The following is a 20,767-nucleotide window of genomic DNA, read 5'->3' as shown; positions in this document are numbered from 1 at the left end:
CTTGCTGGATAGAGGAGGGCACGCCATCAGCTTGTGTGTCGGTGGGCGGCGGTTTCCAGCTGTGGCCCGGGTCTGGGCTGAACGGGGAGGTGTAGGTGCTGTTGGAGCCTGTTTGTGCCCCACTCGGCAACGCCACTATGTCGGCTACCAGGGGCAAGAAAGATAAACCCCTGAAAGATTCTCTACGGAAGGCGGCGGGTCGGACGGCCTCGCAGTTTGATGCCCAGTCCTAACGGCCTGAAGATGTTGATGCGCCGGCGACTAAGGCCTTTATGCTGGAGCTCTTTGCTGCCTTGAAGGAGGACATCTTGGAACTCCGTTCGCAGCTCTCCTCAGATGTCCGAGAGATGCGGCAAGATGTAGACGCCATTGGGGAGAGAGTGGCGACCCTGGAGGAGCATGACCTGGGCACTGCCAATGAGATCCACCAGCTTCAGCAAGACGTTCTCCGTCTGACAGAACAAAACCTGGATTTGCAGGCGCACACTGAGGACCTGGAAAACCGCTCGCGGAGAAATAACATCAGAATCCGAGCGGTCCCATGGAAGTGGGAAGGGGACAGTCTGCGGGAGTACGTGGAGGCGTTGTTTCGACAAATCCTTGAGGAGGGGGATGAGCAGGACATTCAATTGGACCGTGGCCACCTCGTTGGCTTACCGAGGGGTGCCAAGGCTCCTCCACCGGACATCCTGGTTTGCGTGCATGACTTTCAGATCAAAGAGCGGATTCTTCGTAAAGCGCGAGACCTCAACCCGGTGCAGTTTTGTGGACATCAACCCGCTCTCTTTCAAGATCTGGCGGCCTCTACTCTTGCCAAACGCCGCAGCTTCAAGCCTATTACGACCTACTTGCGGGAACAGGGCATCCCCTACTCGTGGGGGCACCCGTTTCGCATTATTTTTAAGTTCAAGGGTAAACTTCTGCAGATCCGCTCGCTGGAGGCAGCTTACGAGGCGCTAGGTTTGGAGAGGTCTGCTGCTCGGGCTGGATCAACCGGGTCACCTCCTCGGCGGCGCAGGCGCTCCACGGAATGGCAGAGAGTTGGAACATCGCCTGGTGAAGCCTGACCTCTCTGCAAGCCTTTTGGAGAGGGAGGCGGCTGTCTCCTCGGTGGCACTGGTGACTGACAGTGAGAGTGTCCCTTGAAGGCTACTTGCTTGGCACAGGCTGGGTTCTATAGCAGGGCCGGAGGTGGGACATGGGGGGGGGGGGATGAGACTGTGTCTGGTGGTGCCCTGTATCAGGGGTGGGTAAGTTTCTAGGATGGCGCCATGTTTTCCCTACAGAGTGATTCTTCAGACGAACATTGGTCACCTCACAAGACCTTTGCTACTTTTTTTCTTTTCTGTGGTTCAGTCCTTTTGTGGGGGTTGGTTATGGGATTGGGGTTGTTTTTGGGGCTCTGTATCAGTTCTCCGGGTGGCTTGGTGTAGGTTGGGTCCACTGATCGCTTCCTGCGCTTCCTCCAGTGCTCCTGTCGTAGGAAGTTGTGCTGGCGCTTCCCTCCCTGTTAGGGGTTATGGGTTGAGATCTGAAAATTGTAAGCCTGAATGTTAGGGGCCTAAATAACCCTGTCAAGCGCGCGGCCATCCTTTCCTTGTTGGAGAATGCAGATGGCGATGTGTGTCTGTTGCAGGAGGCCCATCTCCTCCCTAAAGATACTAGGAGGATGAAGGACAGGCGGTTTCCTGTCGAGATATGGTCCTCGGGTCCATCGTAGAAACATGGGGTGGCTATTCTCTTTAGTGCTCGGGCGCATTGCAAGATCCTATTCCAAGTGGTCGACATTAGAGGGCGGTTTGTGGCTGTCCGGGTTCAATGGGGGGGGACACACACTTGACAGTGGGGGCGCTGTATGCGCCAAACGAACGCCAAGAGCCCTTCGTAAAAGCGACTCTCTCCGAGGTGCTAGCTTCCCCAGACGCGTTTGTGCTGGTGGGGGGATCTGAACATAGTAATGGACTCGGGGCAGGATAGGTCTGCGGTGCGATCGCACCAGACAGGGGCCCTGTCGCAGGGGGGGAGGCAATGGTTGCAAGAAGGTGGGCTGCATGATGTGTGGCCTGTCCAACATCCCCTTGATCAGGATTATACTTATTACCCTTCAGCCCATAAAACGTATGCGCGTTTAGATCATTTTTTGGCTACGTCCTCTCTTTTGCCCCATCTGTCCGCAGCAACTATCACCCGCGCTCTCTTTCAGACCATGCACTTATCTTAGTTTTGCTTACCTGTAGTTTTGGCTTTTGTAGTTTGGTTTGCCCTGTTCCCATCATGCACTGGGACAGGAACAGACTAATTTGCATACAGCCAGGTTCTGAAACTGGGATGGTGCAATGAGCTAAAAAACGGTGTTGGATCTAGCCCTGATCTTTTGACTGGGTGAGAGTATTCTGCTTAATTCAGAGACTCTGTCCCTCACCACCCCTTGTTGTAAATATTTTTGTCCACCCTAAGCGTGGAAGGGTATACTCAGACATGAGTCCCTTGCTCATTGCACCATCAGGATTCAAGCAAGCCGGGCCGAAGACGGCTGTAATGCCAGAAACCAGTCCCCGGAAGCTTGTTTCCTTCCCAGTGTAAGAATTGGCTTTTGTAGTTTGGTTTGCCCTGTTCCCATCATGCACTGGGACAGGAACAGACTAATTTGCATACAGCCAGGTTCTGAAACTGGGATGGTGCAATGAGCTAAAAAACGGTGTTGGATCTAGCCCTGATCTTTTGACTGGGTGAGAGTATTCTGCTTAATTCAGAGACTCTGTCCCTCACCACCCCTTGTTGTAAATATTTTTGTCCACCCTAAGCGTGGAAGGGTATACTCAGACATGAGTCCCTTGCTCATTGCACCATCAGGATTCAAGCAAGCCGGGCCGAAGACGGCTGTAATGCCAGAAACCGGTCCCCGGAAGCTTGTTTCCTTCCCAGTGTAAGAATTGGCTTTTGTAGTTTGGTTTGCCCTGTTCCCATCATGCACTGGGACAGGAACAGACTAATTTGCATACAGCCAGGTTCTGAAACTGGGATGGTGCAATGAGCTAAAAAACGGTGTTGGATCTAGCCCTGATCTTTTGACTGGGTGAGAGTATTCTGCTTAATTCAGAGACTCTGTCCCTCACCACCCCTTGTTGTAAATATTTTTGTCCACCCTAAGCGTGGAAGGGTATACTCAGACATGAGTCCCTTGCTCATTGCACCATCAGGATTCAAGCAAGCCGGGCCGAAGACGGCTGTAATGCCAGAAACCGGTCCCCGGAAGCTTGTTTCCTTCCCAGTGTAAGAATTGGCTTTTGTAGTTTGGTTTGCCCTGTTCCCATCATGCACTGGGACAGGAACAGACTAATTTGCATACAGCCAGGTTCTGAAACTGGGATGGTGCAATGAGCTAAAAAACGGTGTTGGATCTAGCACTGATCTTTTGACTGGGTGAGAGTATTCTGCTTAATTCAGAGACTCTGTCCCTCACCACCGCTTGTTGTAAATATTTTTGTCCACCCTAAGCGTGGAAGGGTATACTCAGACATGAGTCCCTTGCTCATTGCACCATCAGGATTCAAGCAAGCCGGGCCGAAGACGGCTGTAATGCCAGAAACCGGTCCCCGGAAGCTTGTTTCCTTCCCAGTGTAAGAATTGGCTTTTGTAGTTTGGTTTGCCCTGTTCCCATCATGCACTGGGACAGGAACAGACTAATTTGCATACAGCCAGGTTCTGAAACTGGGATGGTGCAATGAGCTAAAAAACGGTGTTGGATCTAGCCCTGATCTTTTGACTGGGTGAGAGTATTCTGCTTAATTCAGAGACTCTGTCCCTCACCACCCCTTGTTGTAAATATTTTTGTCCACCCTAAGCGTGGAAGGGTATACTCAGACATGAGTCCCTTGCTCATTGCACCATCAGGATTCAAGCAAGCCGGGCCGAAGACGGCTGTAATGCCAGAAACCGGTCCCCGGAAGCTTGTTTCCTTCCCAGTGTAAGAATTGGCTTTTGTAGTTTGGTTTGCCCTGTTCCCATCATGCACTGGGACAGGAACAGACTAATTTGCATACAGCCAGGTTCTGAAACTGGGATGGTGCAATGAGCTAAAAAACGGTGTTGGATCTAGCCCTGATCTTTTGACTGGGTGAGAGTATTCTGCTTAATTCAGAGACTCTGTCCCTCACCACCCCTTGTTGTAAATATTTTTGTCCACCCTAAGCGTGGAAGGGTATACTCAGACATGAGTCCCTTGCTCATTGCACCATCAGGATTCAAGCAAGCCGGGCCGAAGACGGCTGTAATGCCAGAAACCGGTCCCCGGAAGCTTGTTTCCTTCCCAGTGTAAGAATTGGCTTTTGTAGTTTGGTTTGCCCTGTTCCCATCATGCACTGGGACAGGAACAGACTAATTTGCATACAGCCAGGTTCTGAAACTGGGATGGTGCAATGAGCTAAAAAACGGTGTTGGATCTAGCCCTGATCTTTTGACTGGGTGAGAGTATTCTGCTTAATTCAGAGACTCTGTCCCTCACCACCCCTTGTTGTAAATATTTTTGTCCACCCTAAGCGTGGAAGGGTATACTCAGACATGAGTCCCTTGCTCATTGCACCATCAGGATTCAAGCAAGCCGGGCCGAAGACGGCTGTAATGCCAGAAACCGGTCCCCGGAAGCTTGTTTCCTTCCCAGTGTAAGAATTGGCTTTTGTAGTTTGGTTTGCCCTGTTCCCATCATGCACTGGGACAGGAACAGACTAATTTGCATACAGCCAGGTTCTGAAACTGGGATGGTGCAATGAGCTAAAAAACGGTGTTGGATCTAGCCCTGATCTTTTGACTGGGTGAGAGTATTCTGCTTAATTCAGAGACTCTGTCCCTCACCACCCCTTGTTGTAAATATTTTTGTCCACCCTAAGCGTGGAAGGGTATACTCAGACATGAGTCCCTTGCTCATTGCACCATCAGGATTCAAGCAAGCCGGGCCGAAGACGGCTGTAATGCCAGAAACCGGTCCCCGGAAGCTTGTTTCCTTCCCAGTGTAAGAATTGGCTTTTGTAGTTTGGTTTGCCCTGTTCCCATCATGCACTGGGACAGGAACAGACTAATTTGCATACAGCCAGGTTCTGAAACTGGGATGGTGCAATGAGCTAAAAAACGGTGTTGAATCTAGCCCTGATCTTTTGACTGGGTGAGAGTATTCTGCTTAATTCAGAGACTCTGTCCCTCACCACCCCTTGTTGTAAATATTTTTGTCCACCCTAAGCGTGGAAGGGTATACTCAGACATGAGTCCCTTGCTCATTGCACCATCAGGATTCAAGCAAGCCGGGCCGAAGACGGCTGTAATGCCAGAAACCGGTCCCCGGAAGCTTGTTTCCTTCCCAGTGTAAGAATTGGCTTTTGTAGTTTGGTTTGCCCTGTTCCCATCATGCACTGGGACAGGAACAGACTAATTTGCATACAGCCAGGTTCTGAAACTGGGATGGTGCAATGAGCTAAAAAACGGTTTTGGATCTATCCCTGATCTTTTGACTGGGTGAGAGTATTCTGCTTAATTCAGAGACTCTGTCCCTCACCACCCCTTGTTGTAAATATACCTGTAGTGGGCAGCGGCCGCCCTCGTCTAGCTGCCGTCTCCGAGATTCTCTCCTCCATTCCGAGTCTGCAGTCACTCGCTTCAGAGACGCTATCACCCAGTACTTCGCTACCAATGACCAGGATGGTGTGTCCTTAGCGTCAGTATGAGAGGCCTTCAAACTGGTGGTTCGGGGGAGTTTATTGCGCTGTCTGCGACATATGCTCAGTGCGTAGGGAGAAGCGTGCGGAGCTAGAGAAGGAGGTGGGTGTTTTGGAGGCGATACATAAGAGGACAGAGGCTCCACGCGTATGGAGAGAATTGGAGACGAAGAGGTGCATGCTAAAGCACCTTGACCTAGATCGAGCGGAACATGCCATTTTGCGCCTGTGACACAAATTCTACCTTAGCGGGGACAAGGGGGGCCGAATGTTGGTGCACAGGTTGAGCGGAGCAGTCAGCCATCCAATCCATTAGGGACTCTCACCCAGTGGAACATGCCACCGATTCCCTCATTGTAGAATCCTTTTGGCAGTTCTATCAGAACTTATGTCAGGGGGAGGCTTCGGACTCCGAGCGGGTGGCTGCTTACTTGGCATCTTGCGGCGTTACGCCTCTTCTTAGGGTTTCGGTAGAGGCTCTGGATGCTGCGATACGTATTGAGGAGGTCATATCTGCGATTGCGTGTCTGAAACTGGCCAAGTCCCCGGGGCCGGATGGCTTCTCAGCCATCTTTTACAAGACTTATTGTGTGGAGCTGGCTCCTTTTTTAACACGCCTTTTCAATTCCTTTCTCGAGGTGGGGGAGGTGACCCCTTCCATGTCGGAGGCGGCCATCACAGTTATTCCCCAGCCCGGGAAGGATATTGTGGAGTGTGGATCGTATTGTCCGTTGTCGCACCTTAACATTGATGCCAAGATCTTTGCCAGTATATTAGCGGCGCGACTCAGCCCGTTGATGGACGGCATCATAGACCCGGATCAGGCGGGCTTTATTCCGACGTGGCGGGGGGGGATAACACTAAAAAACTTTTGCACCTCACTGATCTAGTCCATCGTTCTCACGCGCAGGCCCTTTTCTTATCTATAGATGCGGAGAAGGCCTTCGACCGTGTTGATTGGAAATATCGGTTTGCTGTAATGAAGGCCTTCGTTCTGGGGGATAACTTTGTGCGATGGGTCGGCTGCCTATATGCGACCCCGAAGGCGGCGGTGCGGGTGAATGGGTGCAGATCTGCCCTTTTTCCTATCACCAGAGGGACGCGGCAGAGGTGCCCCTTGTCCCCGATGCTTTTTGCCCTCATTATGGAGCCTTTTGCTCAGCGGGTTCGTTCCAACAGAGTCATAGCTGGGATTCAGTTTGGTGCAGATACGCACAAAATCAGCTGGTATGCTGACGACGTGATTCTTTCGCTTACGCAGCCCCACTCTTCCTTGCGGCACCTGTCGGCAGAACATCTCGAATTTGGCAAGGTAGCGGGGTTTAAATTTAATTTCTCCAAATCGCAGATACTCAATGTATCGGTCCCTGATGCTGAGGTACAGGATCTGCAGCAGGACTTTGCCTATCAGTGGGTACATTCCGACATTCCGTACCTGGGAATCCGTCTTACCCCATCTATAGCAAAGACGGCTTCCCTTAATTACAAGCTGTTAGTGGACCAGACAGCCAAATCACTGTCAGACTGGTCCTGTCTTAACTTGGCTTGGTTCGGTGGGCTGGCGGCAGTTAAAATGACAGTGCTCCCTCGTATCCTGTACCTTTTTCAAATGCTCCCATTGAGCCCTCCACCGGGTTCCCTCCAGAAACTACAGGGGCTTATTAATACGTTTTTATGGAACCATAAGAGGCCATGGCTTGCCTTATCACTTGTCACGGCTCCTAAATCCAGTGATGGGATGGGTTTCCCCTTGCTGAAGACGTACTTTCAGGCGGCCTGTCTGCGGTTCGTCCTTGAGTGGAATAGGCCCTGGTCCAGTAAGCATTGGAATTTTATGGATCAGACTGAAGCGGGGTGCAATATTTGGCGCGCGTTGTGGCTTCCCCGAAAGCACAGAGCTTGGGGTCTTTACTCTTCCCCGGTGACGTCACCGACGCTGAAGGCGTGGGACCAATTGGCGCAGTGTAGAGGTTGGACTATGTTCCCGTCCCCTATGACGCCCATTGCAGATAATCCGGACTTCCCACTGTGTTGTGCGTCCCTGATCTTCCAGCGCTGGAGGGAAGAAGGTTGTAAAAGAGTGGGTTCCCTCTTTGATCTTGATGGCCTAATTCCGTTCCCCCTACTTCATCAGGAATATTTTTCTCCCTCGAAGTGAAATGAAATGAAATGAAATGTCAACTTATAAAGCGCAGTTGCTGCCCTGGGGCGTCCAAGCGCTAGCGACCATCTATAAAATTGCTTCAAACGCAGAAAAAAGAAAGTTAAGAAGAGGCATTGAAAAAAAAAGTCTTCAGCTGTTTCCGAAAGGTGGAAAGGTTTGTATTGGATCTAAGTTGAAACGGGAGCGAATTCCACAGCTTGGCGGCGTTGTAAATGAACATCCTGCCGCCAGCTCTTGCCTTTTTTATTCTGGGGACTATAGCCCTACATGCCTGGCTAGAACGAAGGGTTCTGCTAGGTTGATACTGTATTGCTAGGTCCCGATTAATGGCCGGTCCCGTGTCCCAGAAAGCTTGGTGGAATATACACATCGCCTTGAAGGTGATTCTTTGTCGCACTGGAAGCCAGTGCAGGCTGTGCAGGCCAGACTTTGCCGACATCCTGCGCGGCAGCTGGAGCAGGGTGCGAGCCGCACAATTTTGCACAATCTGAAGCTAGCGCAGTGTATATTCCGGAACGCCAAGATAGAGGACGTTGTTAGAATTCAAACGGGACTGAATCAAACCCTGAACGTCTACCTGCTTTGCCTCCACCGGCAGAAGGGGAAGAACTTTCTTAAGCATCCTTAGGAGGCTAAAGCAAGTAGCCGCAAGTTTTGTGGCCTGAGTGTTAAATGAAAGGATCTTGTCCAGCCAAACCCCAAGGCTTTTTATATTGTCCCTGGGTATTGGGGGGGTACCAAGACATGGAGGCCACAAGGGGTTGACAGCAGTAGGGTTAGTGGGACCCAGGAGCATCAGCTCCGTTTTATCCCCATTCAGCTTAAGGAGAGAGGAAGTCATCCATCCCTTTACCTCCTCTAAGCATTTTGACAGACCACCTGGGGATGGCAAGCCCGGCTCCTGCGCCACAGAGACCACTAGCTGAGTGTCGTCCGCATAGGAGCTGATCTTAATGCCAAACGGACGAATAACCTCAGCCAGTGGTCTCATGTAGATGTTAAAAAGCGCAGGGCTTAAAGAGGAACCCTGCGGGACTCCACACTTCAGTGGCCTGCTTGAGGATACCGAGTCCCCATCAAAAATTTGGAAAGACCTGTCACTCCAAAAGGATTTGAGCCATAGCCATGCTCCGCCAGCTATTCCGACACTCGACAGGCCGATGCTTTTCCTTATGCGCAAGTAGTGCATTGGGTTACTCAGCCTCCTAACATTGCGTCTATGACCTGTCCCTTGACAGCTTTCGAAAAGTGGATAGTCTGCAAGAAAGATGATAGCAAGCTTATATCTGACTTGTATGCTATGATCATGGCGCGTCCCAAAACTTTACGTACAAAAGCGCAGGTTTACTGGGAGACGGAGCTAGGGCACCCGCTGTCGCGTAAGGAGTGGGAGCAGGCTTTCTACCGTGCGCATCACACCACTGCCAACGTAGCAGGCACGGAGTCCGCCTACAAGGCGGTTACTTATTGGTATTATACCCCAGCTCTTATTAAAGCTTGGGATCGGAAGAACTCAGGCGTCTGTTGGAGGAGGTGTGGTTCCCCAGGCACCTTGACGCACCTTCTGTGGCACTGTCCGAAGCTAGAGCGGTATTGGACGGTGAACCTTGACGACCTAGACAATTCCTTTCAGATCACGTTCCCTCGAGCACCTGAGCATGCGCTATTAGGGCTTCCACATGAGAAATCGTTTCCTTTGCGCTTGCTGTGGGGTAGACAAATCGCTCTGGCCTTGCTGGCAGCGCGCCTAGTCATTCTTGCGCAGTGGGGTTCCCCAGACTCACCTGACCCGAGGGACTAGATCCGAAGGCTATGGTATGTTTTGGCTATGGAGCGACTATCGCTGAGTATGGATGGAAAGGGGGCGGAATGTGCAGAACTGTGGCGCCCATTCCTGCATCTTCTATCTCGGGACTTGAGGGAGGTCACTTTCTGGAAGTGCTTGTAAGTTCTTCAACTTAATCCTTTGGAGCCTTGGGGACCTGCTAAGGTGGTTTGAGCGGCGCTTAGGGGGCGTAGGGGCGGTAGGGAGTGTAAGGAGGACGATGAGACTGATGCGGAGGTGGGCGGCGGGGGGAGGTTTAGGGGCGGGGGAAGGGGTGTTTCCTTTGTCTTTGTTTGTTCTTGTACTTAAAAGCGGTAGCTTTGTGTTTGCACTAGCTGCTCATCATGGCATTACATTTTCCCTCGCGGGGTCGCCCTCCGGCGTGTAGGCCCGTAAGCTGTGTCTAATGCTTTTGGATTTTGCCCTGCCGGCCAGCGGATGAAGGCAGCTGAGCTGTGTTCTGAGTTGTTATACTGCTCAATAAAAACGATTCGATTCTAAAAAGAACCATACTCAATTAGGCAACAGTTGCTGCTTTTTTGTTTTTTACATCCAATTAGCCAAAGTGAAACATACAAGCATTTTTGGATGAAAACACCACTGCATAACAATACATAGTAAAAAGTAGAAGAAGCAGGAAATTGTGTCCTAACACTTAACTAAACAGAGCTGTGAAAAAGTGCCCTGCCCCCTTAAGAATTCCAGAAGACCACAATATCCCTTCATACCCACCAAGCAGGCAATTGGGCCGATTGTTTTCCTGCCATGAGAGAAAGATCACAATCAGTTTCTGTCTTTTTTTTTACGATAATAGCTGGCTAGAAACACCAATTTCATTTTTCTGGGGAGGGGCTGATTAGGGTGGAGGGGCAAGTATATATATTGCTGGAGGTATTTTGACGTTCCTTAGATTTTTGCTTCAATTTGTTTCCATTTTCATACCAAAATTTTGCAAATGATGCTCCTTTTACCTGGGTTGTTCACCTTTTGATGTCTTGTGTCAGGTTCACGTTTTCAGAATTCCGGTAAATTAGGCTTTATGACACCTGGTAAGCAGCAGTGTTTTTAGCCAAATGTGCTTTTATGTTGTAGTTTGCTAATTGGATGTATTCTTCTTTTTCTTTTTTAACAGGAAATGTTGCTTAATTAGGAATGTTTTGTTTCGGAAAACATATTTGTTCACATGTTCTGGGATCTCCTACATGTGTTTAGATATTTTAACCTGAATTCAGAGAGAACACCGATGATGAAGAACTAGGTCTAGTTGCAAGTAACTTTTCCTTTTCCACTTCTACCCTCACTCTTACACAAATTTGGCAGAATTTGATTGGCATCAGATAAGTAAACTGCGTTTTTCTCATGATCATGACAAAGCAGCTGTTAGGCATGCCAGCTCTTTAAATATATATTAAAAAACTGTTAGAAAACAATCAGATTGCATTGTAGTCTTATGTGGGTTCGACGTTCCTCCATGGCAAAATAGCTTCCAAAGCATTTGAGGAACTTGAGTGATGCTGCTCTCTGCCCTTCAAGGAGTAATGGACCCAAAGAAGGAAAGGCAGAACCAGCTAAGACCAGATAATGAGTTATTCTGATCGAATTTTGACCAAACCCAAAATGTACCAAAGGTACCAAGATTCAGCGTCAGACAACACAGACCCAGCCTAGACGCCAGGGGCAGTCTATAGCCTAGGCACATGCCACATTCAAAAGGTCTTGTGTGAGCCCCCAAAGTGAATACTCAGTTCAAATGCCTTCAAAAGATTCTTCATCGCAGTCTCAAGAAGACACAAGATTTTTGACAAAAACACCTGTGCATTGACCTAGACAATGGCCACATTGTTCCTTGCCCACATAAAGACACCTCAGAGCCTTAAGAGGCACCCAAGGCTAAAAACCATACATCCAGCCCCTCACCGCAGACCCAGTAGCCGCCAGGGAAAAGCCCCAGAAGACGGAATCTTACTTTTGAGGAAGCTAGTGCGCTTGAGCTGTGCCAGTACATTCTTCCTCATTGCAAAAAGAGCCAAACACCTGAATCACTACAAGATGTTATACAAGACATGACCTCTGCTCCAGTACATGTTGAGCCAGAGAATGAAGATGAGAGGTAGGGATACCAATAACTTGTATTTCACCAAGAATAAGGCATGGGATGTATATAGCGGATCTATGATCCAGATAACCACCTCGACCACCCATCTCTGCCTGACAACTCTTCAACCTATTATGTAGTTCTACAGAATGCGGATCTTAAGAATATGGTGCCTATGGTAGTAGAGGAAGAAGAAAATTAGTGATTGAAATGGCCTCTGACTGAACATACAGTTCAGTGAAACAATGAAGGTTTTGGATCCTACGCCTACCCAGCCCGGATCTCAACAACAGGGAAAACAGAAAAAGTTGGCTGGACAGGAAAAATTCACAAAGAAATTCTACAGCCACGCAGTCTAAACGTACCACGTGACCACTGGATTAATATTCCAAACACATTTATTTTATCGTTTTTTGCTAAATTTCTTAAAGTTCCAACAAAACAAGCACAAACAAAATGACCATCAGAACAGTGGGTTCATGTACACAGTATCTCCAAAAATACAATTTTACAAATGTACAATACTTACAACAATCGAGTCAAACGAAACGAATAATAACACACCAAAACAATAAAGCATGAAGAGATTCAATTAAATTGCAATTATATACAGTGCAATAATGATGCATGAAACAGAGAACCAGTCCTTAGAACTATAAAACCAAGGGAAAGGCGGGATTGAGATGGAAATGGGTGCCTGCCTGTCTACCAAAGCCTGTGGTCAAGTATTTATAGAGGGTTACACTTCTAGGGTCCAGAATACTGAGATTAGTTGTATCCTAGCGGCACCCTTTGAAATTGCCACAGGGTGGGAGTGTCGACGCGTTTCGAACCTAGATGTTGTAGGTTCTCTTCAGGACAGGGACTGGGGACAATAGATCTGCACAAGGCCACAAACGTTGCCGTAGTGTGGGTAAGTCGCAAAAAGCATTCAATTCTGTAATTCACACACTGGTGAACTGAAAACGTGATGCCCGCCACGCGGTGCACACTCAGGGTTGATAGCCAGCTCTCATTTTGCAGCACAGGTGATAATAGCTGAAATCCAAACTGACAGTAATACGGGCGCCTTGGCACAGAACCCAATTCAGGCCGGCAGGCGGTGTCAATTTCACCGGAGCCCGTTGTTTAGAAGGAATCAATCGGTCATTTCCACACGGAGTTCAGTCTATAGGCACCCATTTCCATCTCAATCCCGCCTGTCCCTTGGTTTTATAGTTCTAAGGACTGGTTCTCTGTTTCATGCATCATTATTGCACTGTATATAATTGCAATTTAATTGAATCTCTTCATGCTTTATTGTTTTGGTGTGTTATTATTCGTTTCGTTTGACTCGATTGTTGTAAGTATTGTACATTTGTAAAATTGTATTTTTGTAGATACTGTGTACATGAACCCACTGTTCTGATGGTCATTTTGTTTGTGCTTGTTTTGTTGGAACTTTAAGAAATTTAGCAAAAAACGATAAAATAAATGTGTTTGGAATATTAATCCAGTGGTCACGTGGTACGTTTAGACTGCGTGGCTGTAGAATTTCTTTGTGAATTTTTCCTGTCCAGCCAACTTTTTCTGTTTTCCCTGAACATACAGTTCAGCACCAGCCAGTGATTAAGATGTTACTAGAAAAAGCCACAGACAATTTTTAAACTTTGGCCAACTCATACTGCATTATACCACGGATGGAGCACATATATAAATCAGACCCATTATACTTCAGCGGTCACTTCCCACCCATCTTTACGGTTACCCACACAAGCCCTTAAAAGTCCCCTCAAACAGGAGGCTGCAAATTAACTTTTGCAAGACAAGGAAAGCAAGCACATAGATCCTGCTTGCAAAAAGAATGTGATGGGGACAGCAACCCTTATGTTTTGCTCAACAGATAAAATGAGTGTAATCGAAATAGGTAGGAGCTCCTCTGCATATTCCTAAATGGCAGAAGCATGTAATAACCAAGAGGAAGACTATTTACTATGCAAGCATTTTCTCTGACCTTGATGAGGCCAACACAGCTTGTTGCCAAATCATTCCAACATTCTCCTATAGCACAGTGCCTGACTCTGCATTTCAAGGTTTCAAACTGAAGTTCAGCACCATCTCCTCATTGTGCCTTTTGTCAGACAGCATGTATTTAGCCCACAGTATAGATGAAAATCTATAACGGTAAAACTAAATGAAAAATAAATACGGACAGCCAAATATGTAGTAATAAAACAAGACATTTCAACTCTTATACTGCAGTGACAGTACACTATCGTTCCACAAACCAACTTAAGTGTTTGCTTTGCTTCCACTCCTTAGTTCTCCCAAAATTCAAGATGGATTGCACGATGCAACCACGTCTGTTATGCACATCAAAACGGCTATTCACTAACACCCTGGTACACACAACAATCAAGATGGGATCTACTATGGCCTTTCTGGGCAATATCCCTCTTATGAACATTTGTAGGGCGGAATACTTACACTAAACACTATTCTGTTGACATCCAGCTAGGGGAGAATCACAAGACTTTCAAATAGAATTAGAGCATTTTTTTGTAACAACGGTAAGTGAAATGGACATTGCTGTTCAGTTGGTGTTCAGTATGTGACCTGCAACATATGCAGCAGACCGAAACTTTATTTGCTTGCAGCTCCTGGTTTACAGCGTATCCCGTTGTATGTTTGCATCTACCACCCACCACCCTCTCTGATTGAAAAGTATTAACCTTACAACTTTGCTTAACACAGCTTCTATACTTTGTATCACTCAAACACACCTATTTGCATGGTTGGGACATAGGGGAATAAAATAATCTAGTATGGATTCTGGAAACCGAATCCTGGCGGTTTTGGAAGCATGATTATTAGTCATTCTCAAAACCAAAACAAATGATTTCGGGAAAAGATGGCAGGAGAGTCCACAGCATGTGAGCTACCTCAAAATGGCAAGCTGTATACCAGGTATCTCCAACCTTTTGTGTGATGAGAGCTACTTCTGATCAATGAAAATAATTGTGAGCTACTGAAGCCCAAGCCACTCACGCAATGTTACCAGACACCCCCAGGCCCAGTTTCATCTAATCCAAATGCCAATAGAGCCAAAGGCTATAGTTTGAACAACATTGACTAGGGGCACTTTGACAGGGCTGCCATTTGTGTCAGTTACAGCATGGTCTTTGTGGGATGTGTGAACATGTGTTGTATGTACATGTGGCACAGGACCTACCTTTCACCATATGTGGCACTGTTACATGTATGACACAAACATGCAATTATTTTAAATGGGAGAAATTTTAAGTGTAGAAAAATGTTGAGCAAAAAGTACTCATAATATGGAACATGTTTCTGCACTTAAAGTTTTACATCTTAAAAAATGGCTGTATTTTTCAGTTATAAATATGAAACTGTGTCTACCAGCCACCGGAAGCAAGATGCCCGCTCTGTGTAAATGCAACACTTTGAAATGGGAGAACATTTTACTGAAGTTAACTTTGTTTATAGTTTATATGGATTCCATAAAACTTATCATTGAAATTTTCTCCCATTTCAAAGTGTCAGATTTACAAACAGCAGGCATCTTGTACCCAGTGGCATGTAGACATGATGCCATATTTATAACAGAAAACAAATCAATTTATTTAAATAGGAGAAATTTAAAGTGAAGAAAGATGCTTCCTAAAATATTAATACGTAATTGGCTTAATTGAAAGTGGAGCAAACCATTGACTCAGTGTTTCACAGAAATATTTGTATCCACTGTACATTTCTCCCATTTAAATAACAAATGATAGTATTTTTCAGTTATAAATATGGTACAGTGTCTACCGACCTCTGGGAGCAAGAGACCTGCTATTAGGGAATGCAACACTTTGAAATGAAATAAAATATAAGAGTTAACTTAATCATTAAGTTAACTCTTCATTTTAATGTTCTCCCATTTAACAACATTCAGAAACATAATTTTGTTCTCATACTCCAATATTGAGTTGACAAGGACTTTATTTTAAGATTTAAATACCTCAGTGCTTCAGTTCTTCATCTCTCTACCCTGGGTCATAAATCTGACTCATTTTCAGGCTCTGCTATCTGCAGCCTGAAGATAATGCAAAATAAACACAGCCTTCCCTGGACTTTAAAAAGACAATGCAACCGTGTGCTTATTTAAAAATTAACTAAGGCTATGAACTACTCTGAAGGTGTCTCTGAACTACTGATAGCTCGTAATCGACTGGTTGGAGACGCCTGCTGCACACTGATTGTTACATTGTTTTCCTTATATTGCATGTGTTCCATTTTTTCTTTTAACCTGTCTCTGTTTTGAAATTGTAACCAGTTAATTCTCAGGGTAGTGTGGATCAGAGAAAATGTTTCAGTTTTTGTTCAGTGTTGTGCTTGACATTTGTCTCTGGTAGGCAGGAGTGTGGCTGCTTAAAGTCTAAGGACATGCTTGTAATTTCTGTAGTCTCTTCATAAGACGCCTGAGCTCATCCCATTGGTTTTGGGGTATTTCTGTGGACAGCAGGCTTCTGTTATTAAGGAGCTTGTGTGAATTATATAATCTGTTGCTGTGAGCGAAGCAGCATCTGGGGTTTTGCATGAACCTGACTTCCCCTTGATTGGCTGTGGAGCTAATTTGACACTTGATGATTATAGCTTTTGGTTATAATTTGTAGTTCTCAGTGTGATACTGGTCTGTCAGGTTGCTGAACAAAGACAATTGTTGGTGTCCGAGAGATAAAGGTACATTCTCACTGAATTCCATTATTTTCTGGAGTTCACCTTGCTTACTGCAGACTTTGTCTAGTTTGCTGCTATATCTACCATAATGCACGGGTAGCGCTGACCAAAGAGCTGTGTTGATTAAAGATGGCTATTGTTTCTATGAACAACTGGAGTTCTGCAGTTACCTTCGAGATTTGTGGGTGGTGGCATTTGCTATTTCAGCACCTGGTCAGCAGAACCTGGTTAGGTGTGGTAAACATGCAGGTGGTGTGTTCTTCAGTAATTTCTGTGCACAGGCAATTTTGGTTTGTCCATGTGGCGGCGAAAAGGTCTGGACAGAGGAGATATTAATATTTCATGTTCGCACAGATGGGACATTCCTCCTTTTAGAGTAGTAGTCTTCCTTAAGGTAGCAGATGATTTACCATGCTGGCTCACCAGATAATATGTAACAAGGTGGTGTCACTAGGTTGATTTTGAGTGGAAATACATTTTTTGGATGATGTTGGGTACATAATGTCTGTGGTAAGAGCATAGTCACCCCTCAACACAAACGGCTCTACTGGGTCTTCTTCATTGTTACAGAAGTGATCCTGTGATCTCTCTCTTGTTATGCAATTAGTACCACATGCGTAGGCATGCATAATTTCAGGGCTAAAGAAGTTATTATATAAATCGTAACACAAGCAGATTTATTGTGTACGCTTCAAAAAGAAAAATAGGCTGAGTATCTTTAAGGTATATTTAACTTTAGTCTGATCCAGATTCTGGTAAAATGTATGTTCAAGATTGTTAAATCGTCTGTGAACAATTTGATAGCTCCGCATTCCCTTCAATTTGAAGTAAGCATAGGTGAGGGTTGGCCTTGGAGATATGGGGCATATTTCTGGGTGGTAAATGGGGATGCATTTAAACATTTCAGTTCATCTGGGTCAGTTTGTGGAATGAGGCTAATTCTATTATTATGCTGGGGTTGTGATAGTAGGTGGTCATGGACGACTAGAGGGATGTACCTACTAATATGTGAGTGCTCAATATACTATTTATAAGTCCTAATGTGACTGTAGTTATCATTGATGTTTCTTTGAACCTCTGTTCTGACACTGCCCATGTGAATTGTCCTTGTTTTTTTTTATTCTTATATTATGTAAAGTTATTTTTATAAAGTAGGGCTTGGAAGGCAGCATCTGTTACAGATGGTAGTACCCTCAATTTTCATTTTCACATTTTGTCTGAGATTTATCTAGAAAGACGCCTTAGCCTGTGGCTTCACTTAGTTACTCTACTTTTTCTGTTGACCTTTAATGTTCCTTCTCTTCCTAGGAGAGCCCAGTGTTGGGTACCAGTGGACAAGAAGAGCTGTCTAAGAGACTATCTGAACTTGAGCTCAGAAGGGAATTTTTGAGTGCCATCGGAGACGACCAGGACTGGTTTGATGAGGACTTTGGGATCAGCTCCCACAAGCTCCAGCCAACACAACCAGAGGCTCCACTGCCAAAACTTGAGCCAGCCATTGTGAAAGCCCACGAGGAGCCCATTCTCGCTGTGCCACACACCATAGCTGAGGTTGAAGGGTTGGTACGAACAGCTACTGAGGAACTTTGGATAAAGAAGCAACAGGGTCATGATCTCCAAAGCATCAGTCTTCCCTCAGACTTTACAGATAGTAGCACCAAAGGAGATGACCTGGAAAGTGTCAGCAGACGTGTATACAAACAGGTTTGTTACACACTAATGAGCTTATAACTGTGGTAGCTCAGTGCAAGCTTGTTAATACCTAGTGGGGAAAAAAAGACTAGTGGCAGTGATAGTGAGTTACAGATCTGTTACTGTGAGTGATCAGGAATTTATTGGGGTTGTGGTCACAGGATTCAGAGTACGGGCAGTGGAAAGTTATGCACAGTTAGTAGTAAGTGGAAAGGTATTTGGAGTCATACAGTAGAAGGTTGCCAATAGGGATATGAGTAGCTGCCTAGATTAGTCTTCAGGATTATCAATGTTTTAAGTGAGCCCCCCAGTGATCAGATTGGTGGAAGAGGGCATATCACACCACAAAAGAATGGCCTAAAGAAGTGTAGAGAAGGGAATTGTCATGTTATTGCTAGGGTGAGTGGCATCCACATTGATGAGCAAAATTGATATGTGATTCTATAGTTGTGGTTTCAGTGATACCATTGGTCATGCAAGTTGTCAAAAGTGGTGGAGCATTAAGTTTTGGAGAGGGTTCTCAAGAGTTGCCCATTGAGTGTTTGCCCAGGGAGTACATAGTGAAGCACTTGTATTCACTAGGAACATTTTGTGACAGACCTAGATATTGATTAATCTGATGGAGTTGTTTTCTCTATCTTCTTTTCTGAAGGCTGTGTTTGACTTGACCAGAGAGATTTTTGGGGAGATATTTGCTGATGATCCCAACTTGCACCAGCCTGTCTGGATGAAGCCATACAGGGCCACATCTGCGTACTACAGAAGAGTAAAAAATCCAGACAACTTGGAGGAGATAAAGGTATGAAATATATTGATGAATCATCTGAGTGAGTTGGAATAACTTTAAGACCGGGAACTCTCCTGCCTTTGCCCTGCTGGGCCAGTACCTCCTGAATAGTACTGCAGATTATTTGTGTTTCTGTGCTAATGTATGCTACCGGCGCCTATACATGTCCTGTACTTTCAATTGTTGAGGCCTACACCAAAATGTTCGGGTGGGTCATTGTATTTTCTCGCCCTTTTCAGTAAATTGAGATAAAGATTTGTTAGAATGTGAGCTTGAATAGGTTTGCACTGTCAGTTTGCTAATTCTCCTCAGGAACAGAGGCTGTTGCAATCTCATAGCAATAGTCATTCAAGTCTCTTCTTACTGGAGAGACTTTGTCACATGAGTTCTCCTAAGTATATATAGGGGACACTTGCAAAGCAGTAATGTGGAGGGCTGGGGGGCTTTGTTCATGGTAATAAATTATCCATCATTACAGCCAGCATGATTGGAAATGTTTTCTGTTAGTGGAAAACCCTCACAAAACTACTGGAATGCCCCTCCTTAGTCCCTTCTGCTGTGCTATTTTATGTTTGAAGGATTATTCTCCTGAAACTGTTGCAGAGCTATTTATAGGGTTGACGCTCTCCCTTGTGTTCTCTGCTTTAATTTCATCTTCTGGTTCATAGCTTGTTGATATATGCTATCTTCCTTGCCTCGACCCGAAATAGTTTTCCACGATGACCGTTCAAAGATATTAATAAGATTTCAGCTTTCTATCAGTGGGCCTTAACCATGCCACCTCTCCAATATCCAGAACTCTTATGCGCTTTTTGGAGGGCAAAGCAATCCAGTTTTTCCTCCAGACCTTTGGCCTATATTTTCCTGAGGGGCTTTTTCATAATCCTTAAAGGCCATGCCACTGAAGCTAAGATCTACGGGAACATGCAGAAAATATTAGGAACTGGCTGCTTGGCACTGAAAGCATGATTTTCTTTCTCTAGTCCTTAAGCTGCCAATTATTCTGATGAATACTTATAACAACAGGTTCCTTAACTTTAATATCCTCAGGCGCCATACTCGATCCAGGCACTCACACAGCAGTGCTCCTGTGTATCGGTAGGCCGCTCTGTGTACCTCTGGGTTGACTTTGTTCCATGTGAAAGTGACGAATGGAGCCGCATATTAACATCACCCCTGTGTGCTGCCCTCCATTCCTTTCTTCCTGCTCCTTCAATTGTGGATCTGGAGCTCCCTTCCCCCTTTTCATTGTCAGTTGAACGTTTTTTGTCTTTAGAAGTGTGTAAGGGAACTATGTCCCCTCCAAAAACTGCAGGATTTAATTATGCTGGGACTGTTGCAAGCAAATGTTTGTGTCAGACAGGCACAAGGTATGCCTTTGGTGTTTGGGCCCAGGACACAGCTTCAAGTCGCGTGAGGAACGCACCCTCACGTGAAGCTAAGTTGTTTGCTGCCCAACACCAGAAGAAATCTGCTTGAATCTGAGAGCGCATATTTGTTCTGACTCCCGAGATCCTTCCTGCAACAGGTCCTGGTTGCTGTCTAAGTCTTCAGGCAAGACCAAATCAAAGTCAAAGAGGAAAAGAAAAGTGTTAGTCTTCCCCTATGCCTCCACTCTCTATTTCTAAAGAAGTCGCAAGGACATCAGTGTGCCACTTCGCCTTCCTCCCAATGCACTGAGCAGCAGATTGCACAATTAGTCCAGATGCACCCTAAGTTCCGCATTTCTGCAACAAATCGAGGTCTTTAATAATGCCATGTATCTGAAAGAAACAGG

At 46.0% G+C, this 20,767-nt stretch overlaps 1 protein-coding gene across 1 annotated transcript in view; it reads left to right on the top strand.

Moving 5' to 3' along the window:
* The window catches only part of CEP350 (centrosomal protein 350), a 1,478,431-nt gene that overhangs the window by 1,402,461 nt on the left and 55,203 nt on the right, over positions 1–20,767 (top strand). The window contains exons 35-36 of the mRNA XM_078643560.1: positions 17,820–18,215; positions 18,856–19,002. Coding sequence (XP_078499686.1) covers positions 17,820–18,215; positions 18,856–19,002 — 543 coding nt within the window. The remainder of the gene's footprint in view (positions 1–17,819; positions 18,216–18,855; positions 19,003–20,767) is intronic.

Source organism: Lissotriton helveticus, chromosome 1_1, assembly GCF_964261635.1.
Source record: "Lissotriton helveticus chromosome 1_1, aLisHel1.1, whole genome shotgun sequence".
Taxonomy (NCBI): domain Eukaryota; kingdom Metazoa; phylum Chordata; class Amphibia; order Caudata; family Salamandridae; genus Lissotriton; species Lissotriton helveticus.
This window is presented reverse-complemented; position numbering and strand designations above follow the sequence as displayed.